Source organism: Lepidochelys olivacea (assembly GCF_965140295.1).
Source record: "Lepidochelys olivacea isolate rLepOli2 genome assembly, chromosome: 7".
Taxonomy (NCBI): Eukaryota; Metazoa; Chordata; order Testudines; family Cheloniidae; genus Lepidochelys; species Lepidochelys olivacea.
Window position 1 is genome coordinate 94,494,212 of NC_140417.1, and position 20,246 is coordinate 94,514,457.

Sequence of the window (20,246 nt, forward strand, 5' to 3'; positions counted from 1 at the left end):
CAATGCGGCATGATTGGCAAGCCTGGTCCCAAGTGCAATTTCCAATCATGTCACCACAATTTTGCATGCCTTTGGGCACCCCAAATTGCAGTACTGCAATGTGCTCCCTATGAGCTACTTCTGAAGCTCCATCAAGCCCAGAATGCAGCTGTCCAGTTACTTAGCAAAGCCAGACATACAGAGCATATCATAGCTGTCTCTGAAGTATATGGTATCTTTTTATTTAAGTACAATACAAGGTGCAGGTCATTTGGATTATGTCTATCTAAGGGCCCTATCCTTCAAGGTCCTATGTGCCCTTTCCTCCCTCTTTGGGAGCCAATGACTTCTGAATTGTGTTCAACATCTCACAGGATTGGGCCGAAAGTGACCATTTCCCCCCTGTGTGTTACCATGATGGCTGAGAAATTCTAATAGTTCTAAAATCTGAACTCCTGGCCCCATGACTCTGGAATTCAACTTCCAAATGGCTATTAGCCAAGATGGTCAGGAACGCAACCCTATTGTCTGTGTATCCCTAAACCTCTGATTGCTACAAGGTGGGACTGGACCACAGGGGATGGATCACTGGATAAATTGTCCTGTTCTGTTCAATCCCTCTGAAGCATCTGGCACCAGCCACTGTAAGAAGACAGGATACTGGGCTAGACAGACCATTGGTCTGACCCAGTATGGCCATTCTTATGTTCTTAGTTAATCTAACAGAACCCATATTTGCTAACTCCCAGGCCATGGAATATTAAAACCACTCACCACTCACCAAACAAAGGATCAGCTTCATCGTTCAGAATCTCTACATACTAAGAGGAGGGAATTATTTAATACCCAAAGAAAGAAACTACGGATAAGGTCACAAATGACTAGCATTATGGTAATAAAATCATAAGGGAGGATTTAAAAACAATCTGAGTTTGGAAAATAATTTACCCTATGCAAGAAGCAGATAGGGAAAATCCAATTAGGTAGAGAGGAGCATTTTCTAGTGGCTGAAGAACGCCATACTCTTGGAACAAGAAAGCCCTCACACCTGTTATGGAAGGGAAACCTGAATTTGCCTCATACTTTGGAGAGATTCTTCAAAAACGCTTCATCTTTATGTCAAGGGAAACTTTTGATACTGAGCTCTATGTCATCTTCATCCCATAAAATTGCAAGCTGACATCACTGCATGTCCCTATGCAAAATTAATTTACAGATCTGACATTTTTAGAAAGTTTTCTAAACTGGTGTGCCTTGTTATCGGTTAAAGACCAGCTGAACTCAAAAGGTGAGATGTTCAAAGGAGTTACCTGACCAATTCCAATTGAATTTCAAGTTGGATCTGGGGTCTCAGATTACTTTGAAAATCCCAACCAAAACACTTGGAGCCTGATTCTGCTCACACCAATTTTATGCTAGTGTAACTCCATGGAAGTGAGTGGAGCTACTCCTGATTTACATTCGTGATATCAGGTCCCTGATATCTTTGAGTTCTCAAAATACTCCTGGCTAATCTGGTAACCCAGCTTGCCGAGCTCTGAAAACATACCGTTTAGATGTTGGCTCCAACTACTTACCCAAAAATGGCTCTCTGAAGCTATCCAAGGTGTTGATTTTCTGTCAGCATTGAACATGACTGTAACCGCACGAAGCGGGGAGAAACATATAACATTGGTGGAAGAAAAGGTCCATTTTCTCCTGCTTTGAAGCAGCTGCCTCTGTCAGCACATATAATTACTTTGCATGTTTCCAAAAAATTATCTATTGCAGCCTTACGTTTCTTTAATGCTACTCGCCTTAACTACCTTGTTTGGCAGCCTGTTCTTCCCACGGCTAGCCCATGGTGAGAAAAAAACACTTCCTAATCTATCTATCCTTTCATTGAATTCATGATCTCGTGATGTGCCTTTACGCTAAGCAGCGAACAAGTCTTTAGGTAGATCCGTTCACGAGGACATCAAACCACGTTCAGATCACATGGCGATTGCTTCTCTAAGGATAAGCAAATTCAGCTAAAATACCATCACTGGAAGAGGGGGGAAACTCATTTCCACACATAGACCGAGTACCCAGCCCCTGTACTCTCTCTAATAACTGAATGCTTTTTACAGGAAACGTTAAAAGAAAACAGGCTGGGTGCTCAGTAGGTTTTGAATCAGGGTAGGAGCCAGGAACTCCTGAGTTCTAAACGAGGCTCCGATATTAACCTGTTCAGTAAATCAAAGTCTGAGGTAGGTGTTGTATATGGTCTTGCACCGGTTACTCCCTACTTAATGAAACCTCATGTTGTATTAGGCTTCCTTGCCATCCGAGATTTCTGTTACCCTGGGGATCACTACTGCCCTGCACCTTCATACTGTCACACGTTGTTATTATAGGTCTCGGGCTCTTTTTTGTCTCCTCCATTTTGGGTACCAAAGCTGCATGAATTGATTTTTATTCTTCCAAAGCAACAGACATATTCTGTACTGTATCGTTGGCAGTTGTTGTTTAGCTATGTATTTGAAACAACTCCACCATATTTTCTGCTTACATTTATTGCAAGGGAAAAAATGCAGAAAATAGTAACTTTCCCCCCACCCAGTTTTTAGTACTATATACAGGGTTTCAGAGTAGCAGCCTGTTAGTCTGTATTCGAAAAAGAACCGGAGTACTTGTGGCATCTTAGAGACTGACCAGTTTATTTGAGCATGAGCTTTCCTGAGCTACAGCATCCGATGAAGAGAGCTGTAGCTCAGAAAAGCTTATGCTCAAATAAATTGGTTAGTCTCTAAGGTGCCACCAGTCCTCCTTTTCTTTCTACTTTATACACTAATTGTGCATATATAATCAAGTGCTAAAATTAAAAGATACATAAACTCAATAGTTGAAATTTCATAGCACTTTTGTCTTTAAATACCTGATATCTCTCACACAGAGAAAGCTAATTCGGATGCTAAAAATATCACTGTTTACACTTGTTAATCACCATTAGCAAGATGATTTTCCTAATGCCTTAGGCAATATAGTAACAAGGTGCAGTTGTTTCAGTCAGAATGGTATGTTAGTGATTTTTAAGGACTTAATGAGATCAAGTAATTGACTAGTGAAGCTAAAAATTTTACCTTCAATTAAACAATCAACAGCTCCGTACATCAACATAATCGTTTTACCCCCTCCACCTACCTACTATCAGATCAATATGTGGGCAGCTGTTGTCTAAGAAACCACTTCCACTGGGCTTCTAAACCAGCACTCAGGATCCATTTTTAAAGCATTTATTCAATTAGTCTGGTGTAATTTGTAAATAATGGAAAGTATGCAGTAATGCAGATGCCATAAGCAACTAAGGAAAAATAAAACCTTGCTTCGCTACGTTTAACATCACTATTTATCCTATAATTGCATTTGTCTTGGCGCAATTGACATACAATTTTAAAAAAACACTTTACATTTTAAAATATGTTTGGGTTTGCGGTGCTAGAAATATTGATTACATGTATAGGAAATAAGATCAGTCTAATGAATCATGCAATTTATAAAGGGTCTGTACAGCGGAAGACAAAATACTATTCAAATAAATTGCAGAAAAGCAGTGTAGTTAGTCAACAACCAATTTAAATTAGTCTACCTTATTATGTAGTAATCTCACTTTGGAGGGTGCAGTGGTGATGTAAAGCATCCATTTGTTGAAGCAATGGGAGCTATTACTATTTCTAAATAAACTTGTAGCTAAACATTTCTATATTGATATATACTAAATTCAAAAGAGTTCTAACCTCATCGCAGAAGGAGGTGTTAGGTGCATGAATCCCCTATGTATCAAGGGAAATTGTTTCCAAAGTCTGTAGGTGAAGAAAATTGGTGGCCTTTTTTTTTTTTTAGTAAATTAGCCAGTTTGTGTTAAAAGAACATTGCAAATTTGCAAACACAGTAAAAGTAAGAATAGAAACCAGTTCCCTCACCCATAGATCTGTTGCCTGTGCAGGGGAAACAGGTGTAAAGAATAATAGAAATCTAAGTATCACCCAAGTAACCACACATGAGTGCTGAGAGCACTGCCTATCAGGCTGACCAGTATTTTGATTGTTTCCTTGTGGCTCCATGTTATACATCATTTGCAAAACTGGCTACAATCTAGGGTTCCCTTAGCTCTGCAGACAGGGTTTGAGAGAAAGCGATTTGACTAGTAAGATAAGATCCATTGAGAAGAGTTGCCAGAGCTACTGTGATTCCTGATATGAGAGCATAGGCCTTGCTGCTGGGACGGTGTTACATTTCCGGGTTAGATTTCGCCACCACCTTTACTGACAGCAGGCAATCCCCTACCTCGCAGATAGTCCCATTGGTTTCAGGGGGGCCATTGGTAAAGGAAGGTACCAGTGTTGGTAAGAGTGGCAGAACCTGACACTGTGTCTTTCCTTCTGCTCTTGCGGTGTTTGGGTTGTGCCTGTGTGTTGTCTTTTATGGTATGGGAGGGAGGGATCTGTGAACAATGTACTGGGAATTTGTAGGTTTCAGAGTAGCAGCCCTGTTAGTCTGTATCCGCAAAAAGAAAAGGAGGACTTGGGGCACCTTAGAGACTAACCCATTTATTTCCTTTTCTCTGTGTATATAATAAAATCCCCCTACTGTATTTTCCGCTGCATGCATCCCATGCAGTGAGCTGTAGCTCAGGAAAGCTTATGCTCAAATAAATGTGTTAGTCTCTAAGGTGCCACAAGACCTCCTTTTCTTTTTGGGTATTTGTAGGAATTGTGACCTTGATAACGCATTTGACCCAAGTGACTAGTGATCTGAGGTGCCTCAATTCTTTGATACCCAGCTAGATTAACCATCATGAGACTGACTTTCAGAAAGTGCTGTCCAACCACCCACCCCCATTAAACAGACTTCAGTAAGATGTCCGGACCTGCGCAGCCTAAAATGTAAGCACCAATCTAGGGGGAATGTAGGCTGAATCGTTCTTAAAGACTTCGATGAAGTCTGACGATCAGAACTTCTTAGCGCGGAAAACAGCTTCCTTCTCATTTCACAGCGCCGGAGTCTGCCACCCTTTCTCCCGGTGAGTAATCTTGTCTTCAGGGGGATGGCTCCCAGGCTAGCGAAAGGTGCTACTCAGTAAGGGTGGTCAGATCAGGCCCCAAGAGAGCAGCTGTCCCCTGGCTCCAAGGTGATATTATAAAGTGTCTTTCACTCCTGGTAGAACATTGATACGGTTTCTTTCTGTTGATGTTTGTCCGGACAGAGGAGTCCTTCCCATACCTATTATTTGCTGCGGTGCGCGACTTGGGCCAATGCCGACTAACCGAGCTGGGCTCAGAAGTGCTCTGCTGGGGGTAGCACCCTCCCCCCCAGCACAAGGAGCCCGCAAAGCGGCTGCTCACTGGTGCGGCTTCAGTTTCAGCTTCCTTGGGAACCGATGCCGTCTACCTGCTGGGTGTGGCTTCGGCCAGTAGAGTAACGCGTTCACTGTTCTTCCTCCAGATCGTCCTAACGGTGCTTTGGATGAAGCCCAGTTCACTTCCGCCCTACAGCCAGCAAGGCTTGTGGAGACCCCTACACAACCTCCCTGCATCATGCCTCAAGCCCTGTGCACAGGAGAGTAGCGCTTCTCCGTTGCCTGTCAGGCTTTCAATATCCAGGAGAAAGACGGGACTTGCCAGTGCTTTGTCTGACCTTATTAATTTTTCCCTCAGAGACCTGGTAATAAAGACGATTGCTAATCACACCTGTCTCAACTGCTTCTGGTCGGAGGAGACCTGTGCTAAATTTGGAGCCCTGTTGGCTGGGCTAGAAGCCTTGCACCTCTTGCATAAAAAAGGAAGTGGCAGACTGGCCTCGGCAAAGGGGAAGAGGTGGGTCGTGAGGGAAGAGGACAACCTATTGTCCTCAGCCGAGTAACTACACAAAGTTTTTCTGACCGTTTGGAATACTGTCATGTGGTGTAGGGCAAAATCCTGATCTGTTCTGAAGCGCTTGTAATCAAGTGTGGATGTTCCTCAGGGGGAGAACTCGAACAGAATGTCTAGAATGGGATAAAGGGTGGGTTTTAGAAAGGTGTTAACTAACCTGGGTTCACTAGCACATTTTAAAATCCTGTGTCACTAGCACAAGTTGTATTCTAAAAAATCTTAGCTAACAGATATCAGCTAACTCCCTGAAAAATCCAGTTATCCTCGTCTAGACAAACCCTAACGCCTAACCTTTTAAATTGGCGCTCATGGAAGGTACTGAAGTGACATCCCGAGACAATTATAAAATACAAACAGCGGTAGGAGCTTCTCCCCATTGGCCTAACAATGTTCTTAATGCCAGACCTGTAGGGAAAACCTCTACAGCCCTGTCTAGACTAGGGGGAAAGGTCCTTTTTCCAAAGGTGTTCAATAAGAGAAGGAGGAACCATGAAGGTCTCCTCAGCCATCTCTGGACTAAGAAGGGATGTAATGAATGTTTAAGAGAGACCTTAATTATGTGCATTTAGGGGGGAAATCTGCCCAGACAGCTGCAGGACAAAGGCATTTCTAATATAAAACATAACTTACTACATCAGCTGAAAAATAAAGATGCCCCACTTGCCATTATTTATACAGCTGGTGTTTATTCATTAAGGATTTGACTCTACACCAGTTTTTAAATCGGGAGTAACTCCATCCAAATTAGTGGATTACACCAGAGTAAAACTGGTGTGAGTAATACCAGAATCACTAGCTAATGTACATCCAGGAAACACATACCAGGGGGAATTCCTGACATCCTGCCCAAAGCTTGAAGACATCCATAGACTTCCCAAGAGCTGCTGCTATTGCCAGACACGAACTCTTCCTTAGATACTGTAGGTTTCAGAGTAACAGCCGTGTTAGTCTGTATTCGCAAAAAGAAAAGGAGTACTTGTGGCACCTTAGAGACTAACCAATTTATTTGAGCATGAGCTTTCGTGAGCTACAGCTCACTTCATCGGATGCTGTAGCTCACGAAAGCTCATGCTCAAATAAATTGGTTAGTCTCTAAGGTGCCACAAGTACTCCTTTTCTTTTTAGATACTGTAGTAATTCAAAACCAGGTTCTGCATACCTGGACTAGAAAGAGGCTTAGGTGAAGTGGTACCTCGTTACTCCTGGTGAGGATGGGAGAACCGGACCTATGAGCTGTACTTTGCTTCCTTGTTCAGTTTTGTTATAAAACTGCTATTAGAAGTGATTAATTGTTCCTACGTTTGTTGTCTTGCCAACTCATAAAATCAATGCATACAGGCACAGAACAAACCGGTTGGCTGTTAGGGAATGTGCACGTTCCAAAAACAGAGTAAAACTGTGGTTCAAGAAAATAAAACCGAGTGTCCAGAATAACAGGCCTGGGGAGCAAGTAAAGCTGCCGGCCAGGAGGACCCCGTTAGAGTTCTGCACTCCCAGAGCTGTAGAGTGTTTTCCCTTCCATAGGTTAAGAGGGGGTGCGCGGTGTCTAAACAGAATCTGGTGTCCTTATGCTGAAAGCTGGACAGATTTGTCACTCCTTTGAAAGTGCATGATCGTATTTTCACCACGAGGGACGCCTGTTGCTGAGAGATCATGCAGTCTCCATAATACCACCTTCTCGCCAAGTGAAATAATGAAAAATCCCCAAAACTTCCTTATCAGGTACGGTAGTTGGGTTGGACTGGCTGGGAATACTCTACAGCGTTTGCAATCTTTAAAAATGAGTGTTGTTTAAGGAGTCAAAGTACACTATCCAGCAAGATCAATACTCTATTAGGCTAGAAAGTGTTCTGAATATCAAAGGACAACGAACCTAATGACTAAAAATATAAGTACCTGACCGAGAGGATTAATCACACACTGTCATGGTGAAATTGGTGCAATTCTTCCAATCATTAACGTTTTGCTTACAAAAATGTGCTTTTGTTTGTTTTCCTGCTAAATGATAACCGTTTTCAAGTTGAATCTCCTGATAAAAGAGTCGAAAACAAGACGAGAGTTGTGTTGTAAAGGTCATACGTGCTGATTCAACATGAAATAGCCAACATGCAAACAAATTAAAAAAAATAGTGTGGACAGTAAGGGACTCAGACAGTCACAAAAGATGTAAGGCGTTTTTACCCAAAGAGAAATGACTGAATATAGATCAGATTGCTCAAATAACGCAGTATGTTAACAAATGTAATTCCTGTTGCTAATCTCCAGTTTAGAAGGTTATGTTAGACAAATCTGCCGTGAAGTGTCTGGATATAAGCTTAGGAAACTGTCTTTTAAATGTAGGGAGGCAGGTGGGTGAAGAAATATCTTTTATTGGACCAACTTCTGTTGCTCTGAAAGCGACACGCTTTCGAGCTACACAGCTCTGCGTGTGGAAACTGTTGCCCTCGTGAGAAGCATTTTAACTCATTTTAATTGCCCTTGACATTTTAGCAGAATGTTCTTGTCTCCTGGCATTTGTAAACCATCTATTTGTAACGTTATTTTAACTCCCACCCTTCCAAAATATTGAATGGCACACGGGGGGTCTAAGCAGGGCATATTTAGATCTAAGGTCGGGTAATACCTATATTGCCCCTTGCTCAGAAATGTCTGACCTATCCGTACATGACTGACCACCTTCGGAAGGTCATAACTAGCAGCTCTGCTTTGGCTCAATAGCTTGTGTGAAACAGCAGGTCTGTGTGGCATCCGATTTCACGATTATCGTTTAGAAAATGTCTTTAACGCAATGTATCTCCTCACCTGCCTCAGGGCTGATATTCACCGCGTCCGGTTTTCTGTTATAAAAACGTACCTGTCTGTTGAGAACAGCCTTGTGCAAACCACTGTTACAGCCCGGGGACCCCCGGCCGTATGCATTCGCACACACGGGCGGGCTGCGTGACACCATCTAGGAGTGTCAATCTGCGCCGGGTTTTCCAGCACCAAGCCCGCTCCAGGTTGGTGTAACTCACTCAGGGCTTGCTGCTTTTTCGAGAGACAGGTCGTTTGAAAAGCCCACACCCCTGCAGCCTTTACTGGCATCGAGATTCTGTCTTTATGGGCTGCAAGATCGGGCCCCTTGGACACCGCGGCAAAACACACTAACGCAATTAATGTGCTTAATACATGAAGCCAGACTCCGTGCTTCGCTGTGATGTGTTCTCGACTGAGACAAGCCATCCAAAATAAGTCTTGCCCAGAGTCCTTATGTCCGAATAGCCTGGCCACTGCTTCAGCTGTAGCATTACAAATGGATCGGCCTCTCGTTTGTTTCCATGTCTCTAGTCAAAACGGGGGCTGTATTTACATCTGATGCAGAGGCAAGAAGGGGAACGTGAAGGCGCTATTTCCCCCTGCTTGGATGAATTCCGACTATATAACGGAAACCTGTATATTTTGTATTCGCTCGCTGCTAGAAGGATAAAGTGGAGCTTCTGCTTACAGTGCACTCTGAATATGTCTCCGAGACACGCGTTAGATGGCTAAAGGCAGAGTCAGGGACAGTTGTCACTAAAAGGCGATCACATATGCCACCGGAGGATTTCACATCTCAGTACCCTGTTTTCTTTGCTGCATTAAACTATCGGAAAAGTGCTTAACTTTTCCGTTGCAATGTGTATTCCGGGATTTTAATATTCACCTCCACTTGGCAGCACTGCAGCTACGTTGTATTTTGTCTTTTTATGTTCTTAAAAACCAGCAGAAACCAAGTGCAAATATAGGTGCATTTAGCTCATTGCTGGAAGGAAGGAAGGAAGGAAGGAAGGAAGGAAGGAAGGAAGGAAGGAAGGAAGGAGAAAACTAGCTATCTTTTTGGATAAATAGAAAAATATTTATGTTTTAAAATTAATTCCCTGCTGTAGTTTCCGAGGATGTAGAAATAGCTGCTATAGGCACTTGCATATTTCTTTAACGATTGACACTAAAACCTCCTTATTCAGATTCCATTGGATGAACAACTTTAAAAAATCAGAAACAAGGGCAAGTAAATTTAAGCAGACAAATGAATCCGTTTTGCTGAAAGGATTAATCTGTTTAGACGTCATGTACAGATCGGTGTCTGATAAATCTGCTGCACGGGTTTATGCTCTCTCCAGTAAAACGACAACCTATCTCTGGAACAGTCTTTGCCTCGCATCAAGAGCCTCTATGCCAGAGAGCTCCTAACTGAGCAGGAAGGAGTGTGGCGCTAATAGGGTGGCTTATTGTAGAGAGAAAATGTGGGCTCCGCGCTAATCGCCCAAAGGCTGGAGCGTGCTCAAAATCTTGATGCGTTTGGGATAAGCCGCTGCATCGGCTGCTCTCCGTTCTGGCTTGTGTTTTGTAGCCTTTAGCAGCCTTGCTCCCTCGCTGCCAAGCTCCTGGGGTAAGTAGCTGATTTCTGGGTGTTAACGGATTTGGCTTCTGTACGGAGGAAATACACTGGATTCGGCTGTGCAATCTGGATACCGATCTCAACCCCCAAAGGATCTTGTAGAAATGTAATCCCCCACGCGTGTCACATCACAGCTTAGCCGTGCGTGAAGGCTTACGGGAGGTATTACACAGACGAAATAAATGGAAACCTCTGTTTGTCTCCAGAGCCAACCACTATTGCCTTAGCAAAGCTCTGTTACTACACTTAGCGCTGTTTGGTGATGTATGCTGTGCACACGCACCGGGAATAAAAAGGGCGAAAGGTGTGTAATGTGCCTGTTTTAGACTCTTGGTATAATCAGGTTACAACGATGACATTCATTCAGGGGGGGCTTTCGAAAGGTGGCATAAATTACGCAGCATACGCTGGCATTCAGTAGGTGAGGAAAACAGGAGCACCCTACAAGCAGAGGCGAATGTAGCAAACCACTGAATTTCACCCAGATACGTCCATCGATTTCCACCCACTAACACCAGGCCTGAAGTTTGCCCACTAAAATTCTGCCCTCAGTTATGTGCAGCCCTAATGAATTCAGTGGGGACGGTGTGAAGGTTTTCTGGTGCAGAGCAGAATTTGGCCCACTGAGGACACCAAAAGAACGTAGTAACGGCTGTAAAGGAACTGTGCATTTCAATCGTAAAATAAATCAAAGTGCCGCGTTCAAGACCTACCTCTTGGATGAATTCCCCTGAACCCTAGCAAAGCACAGCAGGCGCTTATAATAATCTAATCTGTCCCATTCTTTCTGTTTTACAATAATAGATTCTCTGGTTGTCCCGGTGCTACATGCAGCTGTACTGGAATCAAGCCGCTGTCTGTTGTCCGTTACCCTGGTGTAAATCAATATGGAGTTACACCGGATTTACACCAGCATAAGTGGCATCCCACACAGCAGCTGTTACTGAAGAGAGAAATATTTGGACACCTTTGCTTAGAAGCTACGGTGATGGTCAAGAGAGAAAAACCTAATATAAGGTAGGACTGCCTTGTCTTTATGTCTAGAGGCACAGTCTGCCCACGGTGAAGACTAACAGCATCTGGAATTAGCTCCTGGGCATTCTAGTCCCTCAGGACTTTACTTGGGGAAAGTCCCATTGACTTCTGTGGGCTTCTCGCCCGAGTAAGGCTAGAGCGATCCAGCCGCTGGAGTCTGCAGGGGACACACAGAGAGAAGTCCTTTCTCCCAGCCGCAGCCCCTGCCCTATCACTGCCTTGTGCTAACGGAAGAAAAGGACAAATCTGCAGCCTGCAACAACCCTGTATTCTCTTAATCCAAATTACTTCTGAGAAAGGCTTTTGTTTTCAGAGGTAATTTCCTTTCTGGTGTTGCACAGCTGTAAAGAAAACAATCCCTCCCACGTACACTCTCGCACGCATGCACCCCGCACGGAAAATGTCTGATTCCAACCCTCGCCCCTAATTGTACTGTGGGGCTGCCAAGGTAAAAGAATGTTTACTAGGCAGCCTCCACGTAATTGCAGAAGGGAGGAAAACTGCCCAGGACATGTCCCAACACACATATAAACAGGGCTGAAGTGTTAACCGAAGGTAACTGGGAGTTCCCAGGAGCGGAGATGTATATAGCAGGCTCTCTGAAAACAGGCGAGATGCCGCACCGGAGCGTGTTTATATTCACTGCAAAGTATTGCACCCGCATACCCGCGCACCCAGAACGGCCCACTGAAGTAAATAAAGCAGGAACGGGCCCCTTTCTGATGAGACTTTAGGGAACTAAGAAACCCAGGGCAGCCAGAAGGCACAGCCAGAGCTTCATCCTGTTCCCATCTTTCTCAGGCCACACGGCACTTTCCACTTTCTTATACCGGAGAAGGAGGTCTCTCCAATAGTGGCCCTTTCGGCAATTTCCCTTCTCACCACAAGAAGGTAACTAGTGCAAAGGGCCAGATTCTGCCGTCTGTAGTCCGACAACTGGGAGACTCCCTGGAGCACACAGTTGTTTGCATAGTAAGAGTCTTAACTGAGCCCGAAAAGGCCTTCGCAGCTGCCATTTCTTCCTCAGCTCTCTGCCTTTGCCTCTGGCAGTAGCCCTGTGTCTCTGCCGACGCATTCTGAATCCTGTCTGGAGAAACCACCTTCAGGCTGTGGTCCCTGCAACATTTCACCCCCCGACACCTCCCACCACAAACCCATGAACCCCTGCAGTGACCCGCATTCGCAGCCAGTTTGGCTGTGTCCGCCAGCCACCCACGCCTGCTAACTAGGGCTCCGTGGGCTTGAGGAGCCAGCAAGATGCTCAGTCGTTAGTAACCCTTCTTCACAGACCTGTTTGAGGAGCTGTGCCTCAGGGCCCCGTTTCCACGAGTCCTTTTGGCTCCTCCTGCTCAGGGTTGCTAAGGAGAAACCCCCCAGGCCTGACTCAGGGGCTTACCGCAGACTTTGGTCTGGAGGGCAGGGGTAGAGATCGATCCTACTCCAGATCCTCGGAATAGAATGGAGATAATAATAGGAGCAATAACACATCCCTTAATATAGAGGAGGCACAACGCTGCAGAGTCTGGTATAAGAGAGACAACGGCTGGGGAATGCGCGGCGCTCTCAAATGTGGCAGGCATTATCATATTATATTGACGTTTACCATTATTGTCCTTGAGCCCAACCCTCTCCCATCCCCGTTTCCTCCCAGCAGTTTACTCTCTTCGCTCTCCTTTATTCCCTGGGGCTCCTGTTCCCAGAAGACTCGCCTGATTTCGGAGAATGGCGGCTAAGATAAATAACCATTATTGACTCAGGTAGGTCAATGGCAGCCAGAGCTGGGCAGCGCCAGGGAAATCAATATCCCCCTCCCCAGGGAGCCACAAAGGTTTTCATTTTTAATCCACCCCACGTTCACTTTGATTTAAGTTTCCCTTTTTCTTCCTCTCTCCAAATACTTGGATCACTTAAGAGCTCCCTGTAAACCTTTACAACAGACTGACACACTTGAAACCCCCCCCCTTCTCTCGGTGGTTAATGTTCCACCTCGCTCTGTATTCCGGTGGGCAGGGGGCATGGTATTTTTTACTGTCTGTATAAAACACAAGGGCGGAGCTGCAGGCTGTAATAGAAAAGTAATCCCAAATTCAACGGAGAAGTTCTGAGCATGGAGCTGCTCAGAATCCTCTAAAGCCAGGAAGTCAATTTCCCGACCCATCCCACCAATAAACTCGGAAGGAAACTTGCTTTCCCCCCAACCCCCTCAGTTGTATGAGAGGCTGGAAATGGAGTTGGTTAAAGGCTTTTTGGAAAAGTAACATAAATTCTATTGCAAACATGCCTGTTTCAAAGAAGTGACTGTCCAATATCTGGGGTGGTCCAGAGTTCAGTTTTATTTCACAGACAAGTTCTTAAACAAAAATTTAAATACCAGTTTGTGGCTTTTTTAAAACAATAAACAAATATGTACAAAATATGAACAATGTGAGGTATAAAACCGCAAGACTTGTAAAGCAAAGGAATATATACAGAGATAGATATGTATACAGTAGGCATTAACTTCCCACTGCTAATGTATGCCTACCTTACTATCCAGCAGCTGACGTCAGTTTTTCTCCAGCAGTGGGGCCCTATCATTTGTCACATTTTCTTGTGAAACAGAGGAAGTAAACTATAAATCAGGCAAAACCAGCTTGATAGATTTTAATCAAAAATATTTCTCCTACAAATAGAATCAGCCAGATTTCAAGGCAACATCTCCAGGGACCCCAGATTCAAAAGGGCACTGTATATATGTATTGTGTGTAATATAAAAGTAAAAATCAGCTTTTACAAATGACCTGTAGCATAAATAGAATAATGTCTTGAAGAAAAGCACCATATGTGTCATGAGAGGGAAGGTATAAGGCACTTGATGAGAATTATCAAATCCCTCTCCATTTCATTAAATATATTCCTCTGATAGGAAAGGAGACTTTTAAAAGACCATCTATTCTTTTAAGCTACATTTTGTGTATACATACAAAGGTCCTTAGCCCTGCAGTTCACACTCACTTCCCAGTTAAAGTTGAAATAAATGGGAGTTCTGCCTGACTGCATAAAGAGAGCTGGATCAGACCCAAGTCAGTAAAGACAGGACATAGTATTATTATATTTCAGTTAGAACATTAATCAATGTACAAGTATATCTTACAAATTAAATACAAAACATGAATCTGTTCCTTTATCCAAAATAAAGATCTGCCCATGAATCAACTATCTGCACAAAATAGTTTGGTTTTAGATTTACAAAACTAAGTGGTTGTCTCTGAGAAATGGTGAAAGTTTTTCTTTTGTAGCAAAACATTCTTTACAAGCCAGCTCCTATTAAAGTGCAAGCTGAATTAGGGTCCATTCTTAAAAGTGGAGCCACTAGTGGGTAGAATTATAATAGCCTTTATCACCTTCAATGTCCACTTCTTGATCTGAATCATCTGAGATTTCTGACTCAAGGTCCTCCTGAGAGACTGGTGAAGGGGTGTACTGAGACCCATCAAGAGAGACTTCTTTATTCTTCTGCTCAGGGGTCAGACAGCTCTCTTGCCTTTTATCACAGTGGCTGTCCACACTTTCAGTTTCTTCTTTTTTGCTGCCTTGAGGGTTCTCCTAAAATTAATCAGTAAACAACCAGCTTGACACCGAAATATAGCCAACACAATCAGAACACCCGTGAGTCAAGACAATGTTGTGAGGCAAAGTGAATTGTTTGAGGGGGTTCCTTCTAAGCCTACAATTCTGAGGCATTTTCAGGCGGTCTGGGCTGTTTCGATTCAATGCGCTGGTCTGCTTGTTAAATGCTTATGGAAATGCATGTGTTCGGCTGTGAGCACTTCTTCCTTATAAAAGTGTCCCACTGAGCAGATGGGATTAAAGGATCATAAAAGAAAGAGGAACTGTGCTGGTACCAAAATGAGATGGGACAGCACAGCTAAGAGGCATCACAAACATAAGGGATCCATATGGCCTTGTTCCTGCTCCCACTGAAGTCACTGGCAGTTTTGTCATGGGCTCAGTAACACCAGGCTCCCAGGCAATATCATCATCATCATCATCATCATCTCAAATACCTCCCAGCGAGAACCTTGATCCAAGAGCATTTTGAAAGTGATTTTGTTCTCAGAAAATGTTTCTTAAAATTGGCCAGCTGCTTCTTTCTGGACCAGATTATCCTTTCATTGAAACCAATGGCAAAACTGCCTTTGGCTTCAATGGGAGGTGGAACCAAGGCCCTTCATGTCATAGGAAAGAAATGAGAAAATTACCAACCATAATAATCCTAAACCTAAAACCAGACATTAAAAACGCTAATTTCAAAATGATTCAGGAGGCATGAAGCTTTCTAGAGCAAAGAGAAAGAATAGGTGGAAATGGACCTCGGATAGGGATCTGACTGACTAAAAAGGAGGCAGTGACTTAAAATGTCCCAGGTAACCAGATGTCTCCGGATATTTTAGAGCAGGAGTCAGCCCATTTTATGTTTCTCAGGGAAAATGACTTCCTTGAAAGTAATTATTTCTATAGCAATAAGTACAGCTCTACATAACCCTAGAGTGATTAATAAAAGTAGATTGAGGAACCGGTGAAACCCCAAAATATTCATATAGTAAACATAGCCAACAACTTCACACTGCAGTTAATCTTTGTTTTTCATTAACATATTAACCCCCCCACCCCAATTACTAGTGAAAAATAGTACGATTTAAAACAAATCCTCACTCTGTGTTTACTGGAGGATTAAACTGAACACGGATGTTGTAATTTTTCATCTTTTTCTTTTCTACATAATTTTTAAAGCCCTTTATCAGATACCTCGATGGAAGCTTAACCCTATAAAAAACTGCAGGATCAGATATATAATGATTTACTGATATGACTACACTTTATTTGATGGGAGGGAAAGTATTATAATTTCCAGTCTAATAGGCTGTAAGTGACCGACCTAAACTAAATGAACTCAAAAGCTAATTATTTTTTCCTAGGGCTCAAAACAATAAACAGGCTTTTGTATATTTATTTTCCAGCCTTTATATAATAAATCTGCCTGTACTTGCTATAAATGTGTAATTAAAAGGACTAGTAAATATTCTCCCAAAGACAACTGCCTAAGCAATTTACTTATCTTCTCTGCGTTAATTAGATAAACAACATATGGGTTTACAAAACAATTAGTGTGGAGTTTTAATAGCAGTGTGTGAAAACCCAGGCATAATTGATATAGGAACTACATTAGAGCTTTTAACATTAGTGCTGGCTGAACGAGCCATCCTGGATTCCAGCATGACTATTTGCCTTTTTAATCAAGGTGAAGAGGTTAAACAGCCTTTCAAATGACTTTTGCATACAAGCTGGAATAGGCGATCACGTTCTAAGATAAGATTATTAAAATACTTATTTCTATAGAAACAGAAACATCCCAGTACCTGCTTTAGGCGCCTCCATTTAGCTCTGCGATTCTGAAACCAAGTTTTGACCTAAAAACAACAGAAAAAGGCACAACGTTGTCCCACATTCGGTATATCCCAGGCTCAGCTTAAAACAAAGTCCATTTGCTCGGGTGAGGGCGAAAAAAGAGGAAAAAGAAAAACCAAGCAGCAAAAAGCGGGCTGCTCAGCGACCCCAGCGTAAATGCAGAAAACGTCTGAGTCACTCCTGATTTCAACCCATGCCACTGCGAGCCGAATTTAGCCCCAGGAGAAGTAACTCAAACCTGCGGAACACGCAGGGATTTACACGGCCCTGTCTGGTTGAAAGAGCGGTAAAGAGGAGCGCTCACTGAGGAGTTAGGGCCTTGGCTCCCAAAGGCGCAGGGCCCCCCATGTGTATCCTGTGGGGCCTACGGGAGGCAGCCCCGTACTGTGCTCCCACGTGCGGGGGGGATTTGCTTGGCCTCACCTGCCTCTCGCTGAGCTGGAGCATCTTGGCCAGTCGTTTTCTTTCCGGCGGCGAGAGATACTTTTGGGTCTCAAACTTCTTCTCCAGCTCGATGGTCTGGTCATTGGAGAAGCGAACTTGCCCCCCTTTCCTCTTGTGCAGCGGCCGCTGGATGAAGGGACTCCAGAGCAAGGGCTTCCCTTCAAAAGAGACACAATCCCTGCACGTTAGTGGCAGACAGTAGCTGGGGCTTGTCTCTCCCGCGGCTTGGGGCTGGGCTCCAGACCCGGGGCTTATGCCCGCCCTGCAGAGAAACATGGCCCTCGGAGGGTCCCAGGGTAGCAGAGGGGGAGGCGTTCGCTGTGGGTGCCGCATACACACTGCTGCGTCTGTTTCTGATACCCCGGGGCCCTTTTCTGTAATAGAAACACTCGCTTCTCAAATGGGAAGCCGGTGCGTTTCCCCACTGGTCAGAGCTTACTGCACAGCAGACCGGCTTTGCCCGCTGTGTACCCCCCTCGCCAGCAGGGCTACAAGTGCTGGGCGCAGTGTGGCTCTGAGGCGCTTCGCTTTCAGTGCACGCGGACTCTTCAGCCTTAGTTTGATCTTTCGCCTCTGATTTTTACATCAGTCGAGCAGAGGAGACCAGTTAAAGCCACCCAAAGGGCCATGGCAACATTTCCGTCAATGTGTTTCCTGTTGGTCTATCTCGCAAAGAAAAGAGAGAGAGAAAAAACTTTGCTTCCTTCTGCTCTTTCACTGTAATAACCCAAAGAAACTACCTTGCCTTCTCTGTGCAAATGTTTGCCCGCATGCTGAGTGTCCTCACTATCTCGAGTCTGTCAATGGTTTGTGCTAGAAAGTACTGTCATTATCTGTCTACTTCACCTTCCACACGGGTTAGCAACATTTCTGTGGAGATACCTAACGTGGACTCTATCATTTTATCTGTATTTTGTATATCCTTATTAATCACACAAACGATGCTGTAGCTAAACACCAAACGCTAGTTGTTGGAGACCCCCCAAGGGGCATAGGCAATTGGGGGTTAATTACTTAACATTAGCAATCGAAATGTAGCTCTTGGGTCTGATGGCAATGTATATGGAAGGAGGTGCAGCAATCCACACTTAATTACATCAACCCAAATAAAACAAGTTGCAGTGCCCCCTGGTCCCAGTAACTCTCCAGTTAGAGCCTTTGAGTCACTGTTTGCCTTTCTGTCTGTACCCTTTGAAATGCAGCATTGTTTTTCGAGATTTTGCTTGCGTCAGGCTTTAGTAATTCTGGTGCAAAACAGACTCAAAAAATAGGAAGCAACTGGTTATTTTAGCTGTCATAAAGTCACATCCCACACAGAGGAAATGAACAATATCAGAAAAACGGATCCCGGCTATCAGAAGTCGAGTGTTTCCTGAATTTGTCTGTATTGAGGATGTCGATAAAATAATCAGCAGTGTGCACGACTCCCGGGGAAGAGCCTGCTTCAGGCAGCCAGGAAAACACTTAACAGCTTCTGAAACCAGATTTACTCCTATCGAGAGCTCAAGATTTCCTGTATGAACGGAAAGGGTCAGCCTCTTTCACTGCACAAATTTGGTGAGTCAGGTCCAGTTTTGCAATCAGTAAGAATAAGTGCTGCAGCTATCAATACGCCGGCTGAGGCTGGGCTCAGCCCCCAAGGGATTGAAGATCTCAGCCTTGCTGAGCGGAGTAGAGAAGGGACCGTCCTGGGGGTTGCAATAGAAGAGTGACCGGAGGCCTGATTCTGATCTGACTTATTGAGGGGATGCACGGGTGCGCCTGAGTTACTCGGGTCCCAGTGAGATCAGAATCAGCAGCCAAACGTTTTAAGTCATGTGCAGGCAAAGTCTCAGATCTGAAATACGATTTTTCACTACAATTAAAACTCTCCACTAAAACCACACACGACATTACTAAGGACACTCAGAGTCACTTGGTTGAAGGAAAACAAATCTGAGTCACCAGCGGGCGGGCGCTGCGGTCTGGCTCCAAACGCGAGAGCTCAGCGCTTCTCAGTTTACTGTAAATCAGACTGAGGCCAGGGAGAGTTTCAATGACTTTCAATTGCAGCCCCCAGCAGCAGAAATGCAGAAGCGCCGACGGCCCTGCTGGGACCCAACCGCGCGGGGACCCAGTGCAGGGCGCAGCGAGGGGACAGGAGGGGAGAGAAGCCCGAGGAGGAGGGAGAGAGCAGAGGCGCTGCTTACCCAGGGGGTCATGCCTGATCAGAGCGTGGGTGTAGTCGTTCACGGTCCGGGGGAAAGGATACAGGGGGCCGGCGTAGGTGCTGCCGCCGTAGGTAGCAGCCAGGGCAGGATGGTGGGAGAAGGCCGGGTGGATCGGGGTCGGCTCGTAGATGGGGGTCCTGTAGGTGGACACCAGGCTGGTGAAGGAGGAGTTGGGAGACGGCAGAGTCGGCGGCGCCGGCGAGGGCAGGGGGTGCGGCGCGGGGGGCGCGCCGGCCCCTCTGCCCAGGATGTCCTCGATGTAGAAGGGCGTGGGGTGCACGGGCTGCAGCAGCGGGGTGGGCGCGTAGAGCGGCACGCTCACCCCCATGGCCGCGGCGGCCGGGGACGAGGCCGGGTGCTGGTACTGCATGGCTCCGCCGCGCTCGGCGCTCCCCTCCCTTCCCCCTCAGGCCGCGCTGCCTGGCCGGGCACAGAGACACGCGCCCCCCAGCACCCCGCCCGACAGCAGCCCCAGCCTCGGGGTTGATGCCTGCACCGCAGCAGCGAATTTCTCCGGGCTCAGATTACCCTTCAATAGGTTTCTATTGGCGCTGGGCGGGGCCGCCCGGTCTCTGTCCCCTTCCTGCCAGTGCTGTGTCTAGCCAATGAGCCTGTCCAGGCAGGGGAAAGCCAGCCCCCCCCATCGGCAAACACTCCCCCTGAGCAAACTCCCCACGGCGCCAATCAACAAGCGCTGGAGCCCAATGTTCGCTGGAGCAAGTGGGAGCAGAAAGCGGAGCGGAATCCCTCCCAAAGTATAACCGGGTTTAAAAAAAGAATTAGCTGAGATCAGGGAGGGTAGGTCCTTCAGTGGCTATT

The 20,246-nt window shown here is 45.2% G+C and overlaps 1 protein-coding gene across 1 annotated transcript; it reads right to left on the reverse strand.

The window, feature by feature from the left end:
- Nucleotides 1-13,649: 13,649 nt before the first annotated feature.
- Nucleotides 13,650-19,928, reverse strand: HHEX (hematopoietically expressed homeobox). The gene is made up of 4 exons (XM_084635254.1): nucleotides 19,407-19,928; nucleotides 17,197-17,375; nucleotides 16,725-16,775; nucleotides 13,650-14,910 (listed from the first exon to the last, which is right to left on the reverse strand). Exons 1-4 carry the CDS (start codon nucleotides 19,795-19,797, stop codon nucleotides 14,677-14,679), a joined length of 855 nt encoding a protein of 284 aa, XP_084491380.1. The 5' UTR covers nucleotides 19,798-19,928; the 3' UTR covers nucleotides 13,650-14,676.
- Between the last annotated feature and the right edge of the window lie 318 nt (nucleotides 19,929-20,246).

Coding starts and splice junctions, on each gene's coding strand:
- HHEX (XM_084635254.1), bottom strand. CDS start 19,797: ATGCAGTACCAGCACCCGGCCTCGTCCCCGGCCGCCGCGGCCATGGGG. Junction 17,376..19,406: donor GATCAGGCATGACCCCCTGG/GTAAGCAGCGCC, acceptor TCTCTTTTGAAG/GGAAGCCCTTGCTCTGGAGT. Junction 14,911..16,724: donor AATGGAGGCGCCTAAAGCAG/GTACTGGGATGT, acceptor GATTAATTTTAG/GAGAACCCTCAAGGCAGCAA.